Source organism: Oryctolagus cuniculus, chromosome 6 (genome assembly GCF_051225735.1).
Source record: "Oryctolagus cuniculus isolate XC-2025 breed Fujian yellow rabbit chromosome 6, ASM5122573v1, whole genome shotgun sequence".
Taxonomy (NCBI): domain Eukaryota; kingdom Metazoa; phylum Chordata; class Mammalia; order Lagomorpha; family Leporidae; genus Oryctolagus; species Oryctolagus cuniculus.
Genome location: NC_142872.1, coordinates 134,213,275 through 134,229,278, shown reverse-complemented (window position 1 = coordinate 134,229,278; position 16,004 = coordinate 134,213,275). Strand labels below are relative to the sequence as shown.

General features: G+C 42.0%; 1 protein-coding gene and 1 long non-coding RNA gene across 18 annotated transcripts in view; one reads left to right on the top strand and one right to left on the bottom strand.

The window, feature by feature from the left end:
* Window positions 1–1,727, bottom strand: part of EMC2 (ER membrane protein complex subunit 2) — a 59,954-nt gene extending 58,227 nt beyond the window's left edge. The window contains exon 1 of the mRNA XM_002710733.6: window positions 1,675–1,727. Within this exon, the coding sequence (XP_002710779.1) occupies window positions 1,675–1,714 (40 nt within the window). The 5' untranslated portion in view covers window positions 1,715–1,727. The remainder of the gene's footprint in view (window positions 1–1,674) is intronic.
* Window positions 1,728–1,811: 84 nt separating this feature from the next.
* Window positions 1,812–16,004, top strand: part of LOC103348112 (uncharacterized) — a 210,480-nt gene continuing 196,287 nt past the window's right edge. For all 17 annotated transcript variants that reach the window (XR_016235882.1, XR_016235873.1, XR_011389296.2 and 14 more), the window contains exons 1-2: window positions 1,812–1,944; window positions 12,300–12,373. This is a non-coding gene — a long non-coding RNA (uncharacterized LOC103348112). The remainder of the gene's footprint in view (window positions 1,945–12,299; window positions 12,374–16,004) is intronic.

Sequence of the window (16,004 nt, the reverse complement as noted above, 5' to 3'; positions counted from 1 at the left end):
AATGGCTCTTTTCATTGGTCTACACCTCGACATGGGGAACCAGAGAAGCTCCTGGCTCCTGGTTTCGGAGCAGCCCAGTTCCAGCAATTGTGGCCATTTGATGAAAGATCTCTCTATGGCAGGCACTGTGGCACAGGTTAAGCCTCTGCCTGTGGAGCCAGCATCCCATATGAGCGTCAATTCTAGTCCCGAATGCTCCTCTTCTGATCCAGCTCTCTGCTGTGGCCTGGGAAAGCAGTGGAGGATGACCCAAGTGCTTGTGCTCCTGCACCCACATGGGAGACCCAGAAGAAACTCCTGCTCCTGGCTTCAGATTGGCACAGCTCCAGCCATTGCAGCCATTTGGGGAGTGAACCAGCGGATGAAAGACCCCTCTCTGTCTCTCCCTCTCACTGTCTATAACTCTACCTCTCAAACAAATACGTAAAATATTTGAAAAAAAAAAAGAGATATCTTTCTCTTTCTGTAACTCTGCCTTTCAAATAAATAAATAAAGTTTTAAGAAAGAAACAAACTAGCCAAGGGAAGAATTTTTCAGAAGGACTGAGCTAAAATAGCAAAGGCAGTACAGATGTATAAAGCACACATACCAGAGTCAGCCTTAGGTCTCCCTAGAGACCTTAGGGGAGCAGTAGGGTGTGCAAACCAAATTGAGGTTGTTTAAAGTACTTAAGACGGGAGGAAGGGAGAGTAAGCATGGACAACTAAAATTCTCTCAAACGTATACACCCAGCATTGTACTCTTTTCCATGTCTTGCACAAATACCATATTCTCAAAAAACTTGCTTATACTGTTCTTACAACTCTAAATTCTCTTTCCACCTACAAACTCCTAATAAAAGTATGTTACAAACATCAAGAGCTTTCAATAGACCTAATATATAAATCATACATTCTATATTTTTTACAGAGCCTACTGCATACATCTTTTATGAACAATAAGTCTTCCTATCACAAAAATCACAATATTCTTTGAATTAACCAACTCATGATGCTACTCAGGATGGAGAAAGAAGTCTGTCACAAATGTTCCAGAGTTAATCAGTTCTTTTTCCCTTCAGAAAAGGAATTATTAGTAGGGAGTAAGAAGGAAATGTGTTCTATGTATAACTGTAGTTTCAGGGCTAGAGGGTCAGAGATTAAACAAAAAGTGGAAAAAGTATAAACCTGGTTTGGAGGAAAAAATAAAATGTAAAGTGGCACGACAGAGAATGCTCACGCACCTGCACCTTCTACACATCTTTACTGCAGAGCTGTAAGCCTTACACCTCAGTCAGTACAAGGCCTCACAAGCCTCTGTATTTCATGGCTCCAAAGAAGCTTCAGCAGCCACCTAGCCAGCTCCCCGCGCTGCCAGCAACCCCAAGAGAAGTGTCACAGCCCCAGTACCTGCTCCCTCCCGCCTCAGAAACGGAAGCTGCCCCGGGGGCTGGACTGGCGCCGAAGTAACTCGCTCAGTCTACTGCTGAGCCGACGCGGTGGGGAACGCCACTGAGTTCGTGTCTGGGCCAAGGAAGGGGTCAGCCTCAACCTCCACCTCAGCTTGGCCCGTCAAGAGAGCGCTGCTCCGGTACCGAAGAGAAACCGGACAGCCCAACTCTCCGAGGGCAGCGGGTGTCCCGAATACCTGCCGCGGACTTTTCATGTTTCTGCTCCCGCCCCGCCCGAAGTTACCTTCCCAAGTGACATCGTAAAGCTCCGAGATCTTCGCCATCTTCCCAAAACCCAGAGGCAGCGGGGTGAGAGGGCGGGGAGACGCCGTCACGTAACCCGCGACCGGGAGGTGGCGGATTACGAAACCACTTCTAATTGGTCCAGAGGACGGAGGGGGCGGTACCCGCCGCGCACGTGTGCGCCGCTCTGTGGTGGGGGCGTAAGGAGTAAGGGGCGGAGCTTGCCCGGCGTTTCGCGGCGCACCCGGAGCCTGAGGATTCCCGGGCGTTGGTGAGGTGTTTTCTGTTTAGCGTGTATTTTAATAAATGCTGTGTTTTTTTTTAATGTCTTTCACCTCCGGTTTTTCATTTTTCCCTACATCTGTGTATTCCTTCTCTTCATACTCTCCAGTGAGTACTTTGTTGCCCGCATGGCCTGCCGCTACTCAGCCTTCAGCCCCGAACACCAGATTCCCACCTTCCCTAAAGGGATTCTCTGACCCTTTCCTTTTTAATGTCCTACAAAATTGGTAAATTCCAAGATTCTCACTAAGTCTTTTGAAGGAACTGAGTAGGAATCTGCCTTTAGCCTTCATGTTCCTGTGGCCTGGACTTGTTAATAGTCACGTAAACACCCTCCCGCCAGCTTACAGCCTTAGTTAACACTCCTCATGCGTGTTTCTAATTACTCGATCCCTGTCTCCAACTCCGGATTTGAAACTGTAAGCCTTGCCAGTGTGTCAGTGGTCATTAGTAATGAGTGAATGTCCGAATGACACTCTGACTCTCCCACGCTTGGCTTCTCTTTATTCCTTCAGAAGGAACCTCCTTCCCCACCCTTTCTCACCACCTTAGTTGCTTTCAGGAACCTTTGGACCTAGTCCTGTCGCGCTAGGGAGAAATGTCTGGGCTGCAAGCAAAAAAAAAAAAAAAAAAAAAAAGAATTTTGTTTTAATTTTGCAAGCCAAAACACATGAATTTACTCCTGGAAGCAATGTAAATATGAAATTAGAGAGGAAAGGTACATCAAGTGAGTAAAGAAGGCTAAAAATACGTGTTAAACAGAAAAACAGTGCTCCGGATACCTGCATTATGCCACAGAATGCTTGGGTTCAAGTCTCAGCTTCACTCCCTGATCCAGCCTGCTGCACCTTGGGAGGCAGCAGTTGATGGCCAATGTGGCTGGCATTTTGCCACCTACGTGGGAGACTGGGATTGATTTCCAGGTGTCCAGGCTTTAGACTAGCGCAGTCTGGGCTATTGGAGGTATTTGGGGAGTTAGCCAGTAGATGGGAGACTCCTGCCTCTCTGCCTTTCAAATAAACAAATAAATAACTAGGTTTTTTGTTGTTGTTGTTTTGTTTTTTAAATTTTTTTGAAGGAATACAAATTTTGTAAGAACAACTTTAGGCATATAGTTATTCTTCCCAACATACCCACCCTCCCATTGACACTCCTACCCCTGCTCCTCCCTCTCTTCCCAGTCCCGTTCTCCTGTGTCCCATTCATTTTCAGTTAACTTTGTATGGAGACCAACTCTATACTAAGAGTTCAACAATTTACGCACACACACACACACACACAAACAGAACTATGTTACAGTTAATGCTCATAATATAACTCATTGAGGACAGAGGTCCTGCATGGGGAGTTAGTGCACAGTGACTCCTGTTGTTAATTTATAATTAACACTCTTATGTATGACATCAGTGACCACCCAAGGATCTTCTCTTGAGCTGCCCAAGCTATTGAAGCCTTCAGTATTTAGAATAGGCCATTAGCAAAATGGAAGTGCTGTCTTCCCTTTAGAGAAAAGAACATCCTTCTTTGATGGCCACTTCTTTCCACTGGGATCTCACTCACATGTAGAACATTTTTTGCCACAGTGTCTTGGCTTTCCATGCCTGAAATACTCTCACGGGCTTCTCATCCAGACCAGGAAGTTTTAAGCGCTGTTTCTGAGGTCAGAGGGTTACTTAAAGGGTTTGTCAATTGTGAGTTTGCTCTGTGGACTGCTTCCCATTTTGGAACAGTCCTTTTTAATTCTATGTATTATTACTAGACACTTGATCCTACTTATATGATCACTTTGACACTTAATTCTATCTATATGTTCACTTTAACACTTAATATGATCACTGTAGCACTTAAGATGGCATGTTTAGCACCCAGCGTAATGGAATTTGGCATCCCATGGCAAGTTTTTTACTGTACACTTAGGAGTAAGTCCGTAGGAATGCATGCAGAACTATACGGCTTTACAAACTTCCTCCTCCCTCCCTTATTCCCACTCTTATTTTTTACTGAGATACATCCTAAATTGACTCTGTACACATATGATTAACTCAGTGTTAAATAAAGAGTTCAACAAATAATACGAAGAAAAGCAAAAAACAATAAAGCAAAACTGTCCCTCAAAAGTGAAGACAAAGGCAGCTCAAGTCATCATTTCTCTAAGTGTCAATTTCACATCTAGTAATTTCATTTTAGGTGCTCTATTAGTTCTCACAGATCAGGGGAAAATATGGTGTTCATACCTTTGGAACTGGCTTATTTCACTAATATGATATTTTCCAGTTTCATCCATTTTGTTGCAAATGACCAGATTTCATTTTTTTAAACTACTATGTAGTATTCCATAGTGTACGTTTCCCATAATTTCTTTATGCAGTCTTCATCTGCTTCCATGTCTTAGATAATGTGAATTGAGCTACAATAAATATGGGCATGCAGGTAACTCTTTTATTTACTGATTACATTTCTCTTGGATAAATTCCCAGGAGTGGGGTGGCTAGGTCATATGGTACATCTATATTCAGATTTTTGAGGTATCTCCATACTGTCTTCCATAGTGACTTTACCAGTTTACATTCCCACCAACAGTGGATTAAGGTGCCTTTTTCTCCACATGCTAGCCAGCATTTATATTGTTGTTTTCTGTATGATAGCCATTCTAACTGGGGTGAGATGAAACCTCATTGTTGTTTTGATTTGCATTTCCCTGTCAGGTAGTGATGCTGAACATTTTTTCTTTTTTTATATAGAAAGCTTTTATTTAATAAATATAAATTTCATCAGTACAACTTTTGGATTATAGTGTGCTTCCCCCCATACTCGCCCTCCCACCACCAAACTATCCCACCTCCTACGCCCTCTCCCATCCCATTCTTCATTAAGATTCATTTTTAATTATCTTCATATACAGAAGATCACTTGGTTACTCCTCCACCTGTGGCGCCAGCATACCATATGGGCACTGGGTTCTAGTCCCAGTTGCTCCTCTTCCAGTCCAGCTCTCTACTGTAGCCCCGGAAGGCAGTGGAGGATGGCCCAAGTGCTTGGGCCCCTTCATCCACATGGGAGACCAAAAGGAAGCACCTGGCTCCTAGCTTCGGATCGGCGCAGTGCCGGCCGTGGCAGCCATTTGGGGAGTGAACCAATGGAAGGAAGACATTTCTCTCTGTCTCTCTCTCACTGTCTATAACTCTCCCTGTCAAATTAAAAAAAAATACAGTTGTAACATACTAATAAGAGTCATGATCGGCCGGCGCCGCGGCTCACTAGGCTAATCCTCTGCCTTGCGGCGCTGGCACACCGGGTTCTAGTCCCGGTCAGGGCGCCGGATTCTGTCCCGGTTGCCCCTCTTCCAGGCCAGCTCTCTGCTGTGGCCAGGGAGTGCAGTGGAGGATGGCCCAAGTGCTTGGGCCCTGCACCCCATGGGAGACCAGGAAAAGCACCTGGCTCCTGCCATCGGATCAGCGCGGTGCACCGGCCGCGGCGGCCATTGCAGAGTGAACCAACGGCAAAGGAAGACCTTTCTCTCTGTCTCTCTCTCTCTCACTGTCCACTCTGCCTGTCCAAAAAAAAAAAAAAAAAAGAGTCATGATCTATAGTTTAAAAAAGACCCATGAAGATTGTGTTTCTCAGTTTGAGGCCCTGAAGTGAAATGATTTGCCCAAATTTTAGCCACTAATTAGTAACAGAATGAGTGATTCATACGGAGATCAGTTGTTTAGATCAAAGATGAAAGATGAAATATTTACAATAAAAATGTATCTTAGAGAAATTTTGTCATCATTAGTACCGTTTGGGGTGGGGAAAGTGATTGTTTATCAATTATGATATTTCAGCTGTCTAATAAAATTTTCCTTCCATGGGTGCACTCAAAAAACTAGTGTGTCAGTGACAAAAATTCTATATTTTTCTTTAACTTTTTTAAAACATTTATGTATTTATTTATTTGTAAGGCAGAGAGAGAAAGAGTGAACCAGATCTTTTATCTGCTGGTTCACTCCCCAAATGGCCACTACGGCCAGAGCTAGATCAATCCAGGGCCAGGAGCCAGGAGCATCTGCCGGATCTCCCACAAGGGTGCAGGGGCCCAAGCACTTGGGCCATCTTTTCCCAGGCCATAATAGAGAGCTGGGTCAGAAGTGGAGCAGCTGGGACTTGAACCAGCAGCCAAATGGGATGTCAGCACTGCAGGTGGCAGCTTTAACTGCTAAACCACCGTGCCAGCCTCTTCATTAACATTTTATAGCATTTAATTGTAACTGTAAGTAAAGAAAAATGTTCTGTAAATAAAATCATAAACCTGAAAACATAGACATCAACTTTATCTTCTTTTTTTCTTTTCTTGCCTTTTTTTTTTTTTTTTTTTTTTTTTTGACAGGCAGAGTGGACAGTGAGAGAGAGAGACAGAGAAAAAGGTCTTCCTTTGCCGTTGGTTCACCCTCCAATGGCCACCGCAGCCGGCGCACCACACTGATCTGAAGCCAGGAGCCAGGTGCTTCTCCTGGTCTCCCATGCGGGTGCAGGGCCCAAGGACTTGGGCCATCCTCCACTGCACTCCCGGGCCACAGCAGAGAGCTGGCCTGAAAGAGGGGCAACCTGGGAAAGAATCCGGCGCCCTGACCGGGACTAGAGCCCAGTGTGCCAGCGCCGCAAAGGCGGAGCATTAGCCTAGTGAGCCACGGTGCCAGCCCAAACTTTACCTTCTATAACTACATCTTTACAAGATGTCTCAATATTTTGCCCTTGATTCATTTGAAAAAGAATTTCCACTCTCTTAAGTTAAAAATATTTAACCTAGTTTCTCTGAACACTGCCCAAATAGGAAACAAATACCTAGGAAATTTCCAGACAGCCAAATTTTAGTTTATATTAGTACATGCATTATTATAATGTGCTAAATGCTATGGGGACATTATCTCATGTAGTGATCTCAGAGACACATGAAAATGGCAGATGAATGTCATCTATGACATCATTTTTCTGTGAAGCTATCTTGTGTTTCAGTGATCATTAATCAGAATCAACAAGGATCATACAGGAATACCATTAAATTAAGCCCACATTTCTTTTTGAAATGGGACAAAGTTCAGTTGTTTACCAAGCCAGATTGACCCACAAAGCACTTGAAAGTGTATCTCTTTTATGGTTTACTTAATTCAGTTAATATCTTCAGATCTTATGAGAGACTAAAGAATCCTCTTAAATTTAATAAACTTTTAATTGCATTTACAAAATGTACATTATTTAACAGGACAGAACATAGTACCATTTTCACCACTTTTATAATATCCAGCATTTTCATCAAATCATTTATTTAGACTCTACTGTCCATTATGTACCCTCTTAATTATAGTGAATTAAAATGTCCCACATTATGTAGGTTTTCAACTGCTATTCACTATGATAGTTGTCCATTAAAATAAATTGATTTCACTACAACTCTCATACAGAATGTACCATAGCTTTAAATCATGTTGTTTCTCATTAGTGGATCCTAACTGCAATCCCTTTTTAAAAACTTAAGGGGAAATATAACATACTTATCTTCATTTCATGTTAATAGATTTTTTTTACTGTGACATGTAACATAAGCAAGGAAATTTTCCATACATTTTTATTTACTAAAAGCCAATTTTTTTTTCAGTTTTATTTTATTTATTTAAAATGTAGAGCTACAGAGAAAGAGATGTTCTGTATGCTGTGTCACCACCCAAAATGGCTGCAACAGCCCAGTGCTGGGCCAGGATGAAGCAGGAGCCAGGAGCTTCATCTGGGTCTCCCAAGTGGCTGCAGGAGCCCAAGCACTGGGTCATCTCCCACTGCTATCCCAGGCACATTAGCAGGGAGCTGGATTGCAAGTAGAGCAGACAGAACTCCACCTGGAGCCCATATGGTATGCCTGTGCACAGGGCTGAAGCTTAACCTTCTACACCAAAACACCAGGCCCTGAGAGCCAGATTTGTATGAAATTGCTTTAAAAATCCACTGAACAAACATTATTCTTATTAATTTTTAAAAGATTGTTTATGTATTGTATTGTTTCCCACTGAAAAAAACAAGAGCTTATACTCCTTTAACAACCCAACAAATACTAAAATATTAGCATTTCTAGTTTTTTCCAAGTTTGCTGCCACTTGAAAAATCTACTTTTTTGTTTTTTTGGTTTTTTTTTTTTAAGATTTTATTTGTTTACTTGAAAGAGTTACAGAGAGGCAGAGGCAGAGAGAGAGAGAGAGAGAGAGAGAGAATAGAGGTCTTCCAGATGGCTCCAAAAGCCGGAGCTGCACTAACCTGAAGCTGGGAGTCAGGAGCTTCCTCCAGGTCTCCCACGTGGGTGCAGGGGCCCAAGGACTTGGGCCATCTTCTACTGCTTTCACAGGCCATAGCAGAGAGCTGGATCATAAGTGAGCAGCCAAGACACTAACCAGCATCCACATGAGATGCCAGCACTGCAGGCAGTGGCTTCACCAGCTATACCACAGCACCGGCCCCAATATATACATTTTAAAATATGCCAGCCATGGATAGGCACTGTGGCATAAAGCTGCTGCCTGTAGTGCCAGCATCCCATATGGACACTAGTTCCAGCTGCTCTGCTTTCTATCTAGCTTTCTGCTATGGCCTGGCAAAAGCAGTAGATGGCCCAAGTGGTTGGCCCCTGTGCCAGCATGCAAAACCCGGAAGAAGCTTCTGGCTTTGGATTGGTGTAGCTCTGGCCATTGCAGCCATCTAGGGAAATTGGGGTGCCGGTTCTATCCCAGTTGCTCCTCTTCTAGTCCAGCTCTCTGCTGTGGCCCAGGAAGGCAGTGGAGGATGGCCCAAGTGCTTGGGCCCTGCACCCGCATGGGAGACCAGGAGGAAGCACCTGGCTCCTGGCTTCCGATTGGCACAGCACGCTGGCCGGAGCGGCCATTTGGGGGGTGAACCAATGGAAGGAAGACTTTCTCTCTGCCTCTCTCTCTCACTGTCTAACTCTGCCTGTCCAAAAAAAAAAAATTAAACAGCAGCAGATGGACGATCTCTCTGTCTCTGCCTCTGCCTCTCTGTAACTGTGCCTTTCAAATAAATAAGTAAATCTCTTTAAAAAAATGCCAGTCATTCATTCCCTGTCCAAATATATTTTAGAAAGAAGAGTCTCTTGGAAACATTTCCAGTGAGAAAACTTTGGTCCTTCACAGAATTCAAAAACTGATAATTACTCTGTTGTGCCATAGTTGTAACTGTGAAAAGCAAAGTACATCTAGAATATCTCCCACATGAGCAATAAATTAGAGCTGTTTCTTTGAGATCTATAACAATACTTAAGAGTCCACATTTCAAATGATTTTTGTTTAATTTCCCCAAGGTGAATATTCTGTTCTGATGCATATATCTGTGTAAATGTTAACACTTGTGTAAAAATGTATTTTCATAAACATCTGTGTACCAAATATCCAGGAGTCCCTAAGTACAACTACAGTGACTTGATGGTACTAAAACACCATCTGGACTCTACTTTCTACATTAGGACCAGAAATTGTTTGAAAAATGTTTTTAAAGGATATGTGTTCCTGCAGCTGGCATTGTAGCATAGCACATTAGGCCTCCACCTGTGATACCAGCATCCCATATGAGCACAGCTTCATGTACCAGCTGTACCACTTCTGATCCTGCTCCCTGCTAATAGCCTGGGAAAAGCTGTGGAAGATGGCCCCAAGTGCTTGGGCCCCTGCACCCACAAGGGAGATCTGGACGAAGCTCCAGGCTCCTGGCTTTGGCCTGACCCAGCTGTGGCCGTTGCAGCAATTTGGGGAGTAAGGAAGGATAACTCTTTATCTCTCCTCTTAGGTCTGCAACTCTACCTTTCAAATAAATAAATAAAGATACATATTCCTAATGAGTGTATTAAAACACACTAATGCAAGAATATATTGAATACAAACTTATACATGTTTTAATCACGTGATACTCAGTTATAGATGTAATTTTCATTTTGAGCAGTCCCTCTCTCTGGTGGTTGGGTGGCAGCATCCTTATTACAAGTGACTAAGTCTTGGCTGGCGCCGCGGCTCAATAGGCTAATCCTCCACCTAGCGGCGCCGGCTCACCGGGCTCTAGTCCCAGTCAGGGTGCCGGATTCTTTCCCGGTTGCCCCTCTTTCAGGCCAGCTCTCTGCTGTGGCCAGGGAGTGCAGTGGAGGATGGCCCAAGTGCTTGGGCCCTGCACCCCATGGGAGACCAGGAGAAGCACCTGGCTCCTGCCTTTGGATCAGCGCGGTGCACCAGCCGCGGCGGCCTTTGGAGGGTGAACCAATGGCAAAGGAAGACCTTTCTCTCTGTCTTTCTCTCTCACTGTCCACTCTGCCTGTCAAAAAAAAAAAAAAAAGTGACTAAGTCATTTTCTTAGACTTCTAAGCTACCTTAACCTGTCACCAAGCTACAATGCCATTTACTTTACTGGTCATCTTTTCCTTCCTGTGGTCATGCTGACCACTCTTGAATAAAATTAGCTTGAAGATCAATGGCAACGTTGGGCATAAAGTGCCCATGTCATCTTTCAAATCATAGGTCATATCCTCTTTTGAATGTAAGCAGGCTTATTTGATCAACCCCATGGATTGATTGGGGGAAAACACTAGTTTCCTGACATTATATCTCTAAAAAAAACTGTTCATCCACTATACCCATTCCACCAGTCCCACGCCATCTTAGTCACAAGGAAACAGCATGGTCTCAAACTTTTTGTGACATAATTTTAAACATTTTATGTTCTTTATCTTAAAACTATAGAGAACAATATGTATGTGCTTCAAAAGCTGTTGCTTAGTGCAGATTACTGCTTCCTCATTAGAAATCCAGCTTTAAAATACATACTTTAATTTCCTTCTGTTCATAATGTTTATCACATTTTTTTCGAATCTTTAAAATGAACATTTGATGTGAGGAGAGGGGAACATTAGAGGGAGGTAATTACAGTTGATAGCAAGATTATGGAATTTTAAACAATCTAATCATGAGAAAACCCTGGACAAACCTACACAGAGGACCATTCCACAAAAATAATAACTGATTGGTACTCATCAGGGAGTAGCAATGATATATTGCTCTTCTAAGCTTTTAGGCAAATGTTTGGCCTAATACCTATTGTCATATTTTAATGTCCTGTATTTTGTGGAAATTAAAAGTACACGCTTACATTTATGAAAAATCCCCAAAATATTCTATATTAGTTACCAATTGTACATACCATGCCACTGAGGGTGTGGAGCCCCTTTACATTATGCATAATAGCAATGGATTTGCCAACATATATTGCTGTCTTCTACAGAGTTTGCTGGGTTTTAATCCCAAGTTACACAGTCTAGCCATGTAAACTAAGTAGCTTGAGTAGGTTATTTACTGAACCCTAGTGTCCTCATATGTAAATGAGCACGATAATACTTACTGCTTTTATAACAAGTATCATAAATGATAAACACAATGTTCCCCAGATTCTGGCATAATAATATTCTTGAAGTTATATACCAGTTATTGAGTACTTACTATATACCAGGAATTGTACAAATTGCTCTTTTACAGATTATTTCATTAAATTATTAGAACACTACAACAGTTAGGAGAAATTAAATAACTTCTCCAAACACTATGATACAATCTGCCACGTAATAGGTTCCTTGCAAACAGTAGCTGTGTTATTTTGGTCATCTGGGAAGCAGATACTGAGATGTAGTTAGGAAAGCAAGATTCTTGTTGGGAACACTATATGAAAGATAAAAGGGGAGGGAAACAGGATTGATTAAGGAGAGCCTTTAGACCATGATGTATATGTGATATTTGTGAAAGTAGAAGGGAAACTTTTCAATGAGAACCTCAGACCATACTCTGGCCCTGAGAAAGTATCGGCCAACTCAATGAGGAACTCCTGAGCAAAGATTGCCCATAGAAAAATTTCCATTAGGCAGAAATGGCCAGATGTAGTACACCCACATGCTCCTTTATTGACCATCCCAAGAAGGGCATGACCTCAGATCAAAAGTTGAGTTAAATCTTGAAGGTTTTAATAGCCAAAGACTGTAAGCTTCATACACTCATTGTAGCTGAACAGCAAGTTCTTTCTTGCATCTTCCATTGCTTTTCCCAGAAGCCTTAGTGGGGATCTGGATCTGAAGCGGAGCAGCCGGGACTTGAGCCAGTTCAGATATGTGATGCGGGGACTGTAGGCTATGGCGTACCTTGCTGTGCCCCAGTGCAGACTCCAATTTGCTTGTTTTTTTGTGAGACACAAATCAAGAATCATTCTTTTCATGGGTGGATATTAATACTACTGCCACTGATAAATTATTTAAAACTTCGTATTTCTTCTTCTTCTTTTCAGTTATGTGTCAAATATATCCAGGTGACTTGGAATTTTTAAAATATTTTCCTGGGGCTGGTGTTGAGGCATAACAGGTAAGGCCACCACCTGCAACACTCGCATCCTATATTGGGCACAGGTGTGAGTCCTGGATGTTCCACATCCCATTTAGTTCCCTGATAAAGTGCCTGGGAAAACAGCAGAGGACACCCCAAGTCCTTGGGCCCCTGCATCCATGTGGGAGACTTGAAGGAAGCTCCTGGCTCCTGGCTTAAGTCTGGCTCAGCCCTGGCATTTGCAGCCTTTTGGGGAGTGAACCAGCAGATGAAAGACATTCTCTCTCTCTTGCTCGCTCTCTCTATCTCTAACTGCCTTTCAAATAAATAAGCTTTCTTTTAAAAAAAAATCCTAAGAATAGCAATATGGCTTTGAAAATGGCAACATTTGTAAAATAATTACAGAGTTTAGAAAATTCGAAAGACATTGCACTCTAATAGTCCCTTGATAATTCAGTGGTGAGCTGCTATACGATCATTGATGGTTGCTTGTTAATAAACTTAAGCAGAGCTAAATATTTAATTAGTATTTTCCCCCAGCAATAGATAATTGATTGTAGGTTTGAAAAATGAATACAGCAGACCCCCAAGGTCAACTTTCACTATCCTTCTGAATGCCAAGACAGTTCCACTTAGCATCTGCTGTGCTGCACAGATACTCTTCTGCGAGGGAATTACAAGAGGTCCATGCTCTGGGATGCCAGAGGAATGATGTAATGACATTAGTACCTACTAGGAAGAGGAAAACTGCTTCCTAGACTGAAATGAATGGCAAAGGTATTCAACGATTGTCTCTTTTAAGAAAATAATTGTACCAACAGAAGACTAGTGACTTTTAAAAGAAAAAAACTTTGGCAGTTAATTCAGGCAGTTACAAATCTCAGAACAAGTTCAGATGTGCAGGAGCAAAATTTGCATTTTTATAAAACTTATTTGAAGTATCAAAATTTAATCTCAATCAATCAAGGTTGGCCCTGCACTGCCCTGCTGCAGCTGCCTTTTTCAGTGCTACTCTGACTTGAGTGAATTTATTCTCAAAATATTTTGCAAACCACAAGATAAGTTCAGACGGTGGAGGAGCCTTTAAAATGGTCTCCAGTGATTTTTAATTTCTGGTTAGCATACCCTATGTGACCCCTCCTGCACTGTGTTATCAATTAGATCTTTCAGAAGTGATGGATTGTAACTTCTGAGGCTAGGTCATAAACAATACTCTGGCTGCTGCCATATTCTCTCTTGATTTAGATATTTCCAGGGAAAGGTAGCTGCCATGACGACACTCAAGCATTCCACACTGTTCGTATGGCAAGGAAAGACTCTGCACCAGCCAGAATTAACTTACGAATTATGTGACACATTTCAGTATTGGTTCTGTAGCCCTACCCAAGGCTGGAGATCCAACTGAAATCTTGACTGCAAACTCATGAAATGCTACCTTGTGCCATACCCACCCAGCTAAGCAGCTGACAGATTTCTAACCCACAAGATCTCTGAGATAACAAAAGATCATTGATATAAGCTGCCAATTTTGAGAGTAAACTCTTACATGACAACAGATAACTGTGCCCCAATCAATTGGAAAGGAAGTAGACACTAATTTTAATGATTTTAATGCTTCTGTGGGGTTTTGGAGGCTTCTCTGCTATTTCAGTCCTTTATCTTTAATTTTGGAGTAGACTAATGATTATGGGTAATGGCTGTTTATCAGCTTTGTCCATTTATTAACAAGCACAACCATTCCCTTCCTTTATCACTCCTGCCTGTGTAGTCTCAAGGCATTGCAGAGAACATTTGGCCCACTAGTTACCAGTACAGACCTTGTACCTGTCTCAAAAGGTCTCTAGGTCATGAGGTTCTCTTAAATTCCCTCCCTAGTCACATCTCTTAGCACCCATTCTACCTCTGGCCCTGTTCTGGGTAATCATACCTCCCTGAGACTGACTAAACATAGTGAAGGCCTCTCTCCCTGACAGCCTGGAAACTGCTTTCATCAGCTCCCCTTAGGTTGCTTGTCTTTCTCTCTACCCTTCCACCTTCATTTCCCATCCCTATGAGAGTCCTATTTCAGTGGCTGGCATTATGGTGTAGAAGGTTAAGCCTCCGCCTATAGTGCCAGCATCCCATCTGGGTGCCAGTTTGAGTCTTGGCTGATCAGGTTCCCTGCAAATGCACCTGGTAAAGCAATGGAAGATGGCAAAAGTACTTGGGCCCCTGCACCCATGTGGGAGACCTGGAAGAAGCTCCTGGCTTCTGGCTTCAGCCTGGCCCAGCCCTGGCCATTGCAGCCATTTGGGGAGTGAACCAGTGGATGGAAGATATATCTATCTATCTATCTGCCTGCCTGCCTATATATCTATATTTCTGCCTTTCAAATAAAAATAAATAAATCTTTAAAAAAATTGACAGCTTCTGCCTGAGTTGATGCCAAATGCCAGACAGTTTGAGAACTGCATATAAAGTCTTAAGTCTTTCTGTTTTGTAAAAAATTTTATTTAAGGTATACAAACTCCATGTATTTTGTATATACAGATTTAGGAACATAGTGATACTTCCCACCCTATCCTGCTTCTTGCCCACACTCCAACCCTTCTTCCTCCTCCCTCTCCTATTCCCACTCTTAAGTTTTACAAAGATCCATTTTCAGTTTACTTTATACTCATAAGATTAAACCTACTCTAAGAGTTCAGCAAATATGAAAAAAAAAAACCACTATTCCTCAACAGTAGAGATAAGGACTATAAACAATCGTCAAATTTCTAAATGTCAATTTCACTCCAATACATTACATTTTAGGTATTCTATTAGTTACCACATATGGGGAAAATGGATGGTATCTGACTTTTTGGGGCTCATTTATTTCACTAAATATAATGGTTTCCAGTTGCATCCATTTTGCTGCAAAAGATGGGGTTTTATTTATTTTTTACTGCTGAATAGTATTCCATGTATATACCATAATTTCTTTATCCAGTCATCTGTTGATGGACATCTGGGTTGATTCCATATCTTAGCTATTGTGAATTGAACTGCAATGAAATGAGGGTACAGATAACTCATGTGCTGATTTCATTTTGTATAGGTAAATTCCCAGGAGTGGGATTGCTGGGTTGTATAGTAGACTATTTTCAGCTTTTAGATATACTGTCTTCTACAATGGCTAAACCAGTTTGTATTCCACCAACAGTGGATTAGGGTACCTTTTCCCCACATCTTTGCCTGCATTTATTGTTTGTTGATTTCTGTATGAGAGCCATTCTGACTGGAGTAAAGTGGAACTTCATTGTGGTTTTGATTTGCATTTCCCTGATGGCTAGTGATCCCAAGTATTATTTCATGTATCTGTTGCCCATTTGAATTTCCTCTTCTGAAAAATGCTTGTTCAAGTCATTTGTCCATTTCTTAACTGGATTGTTTGTTTTGTTGTTGTTGAATTTTCTGAGGCCTTTATATGTTCTGGATATTAATCCTTTATCAGTTTCATGGTTTGCTAATATTTTCTCCCATGTTGTCAGTTGCATATTCACTTTGCTGAGTGTTTCCTTTGAAGGGCAGAAGCTTCTCAGGTTGATGTAATCCCATTTGTCTTTTCCAATCGATAAATAAGTCAATAGGAAATGGTAATTCACCTATTTTTCAAAGTGACAACATCTTTACTTTTAATTACTCTTAA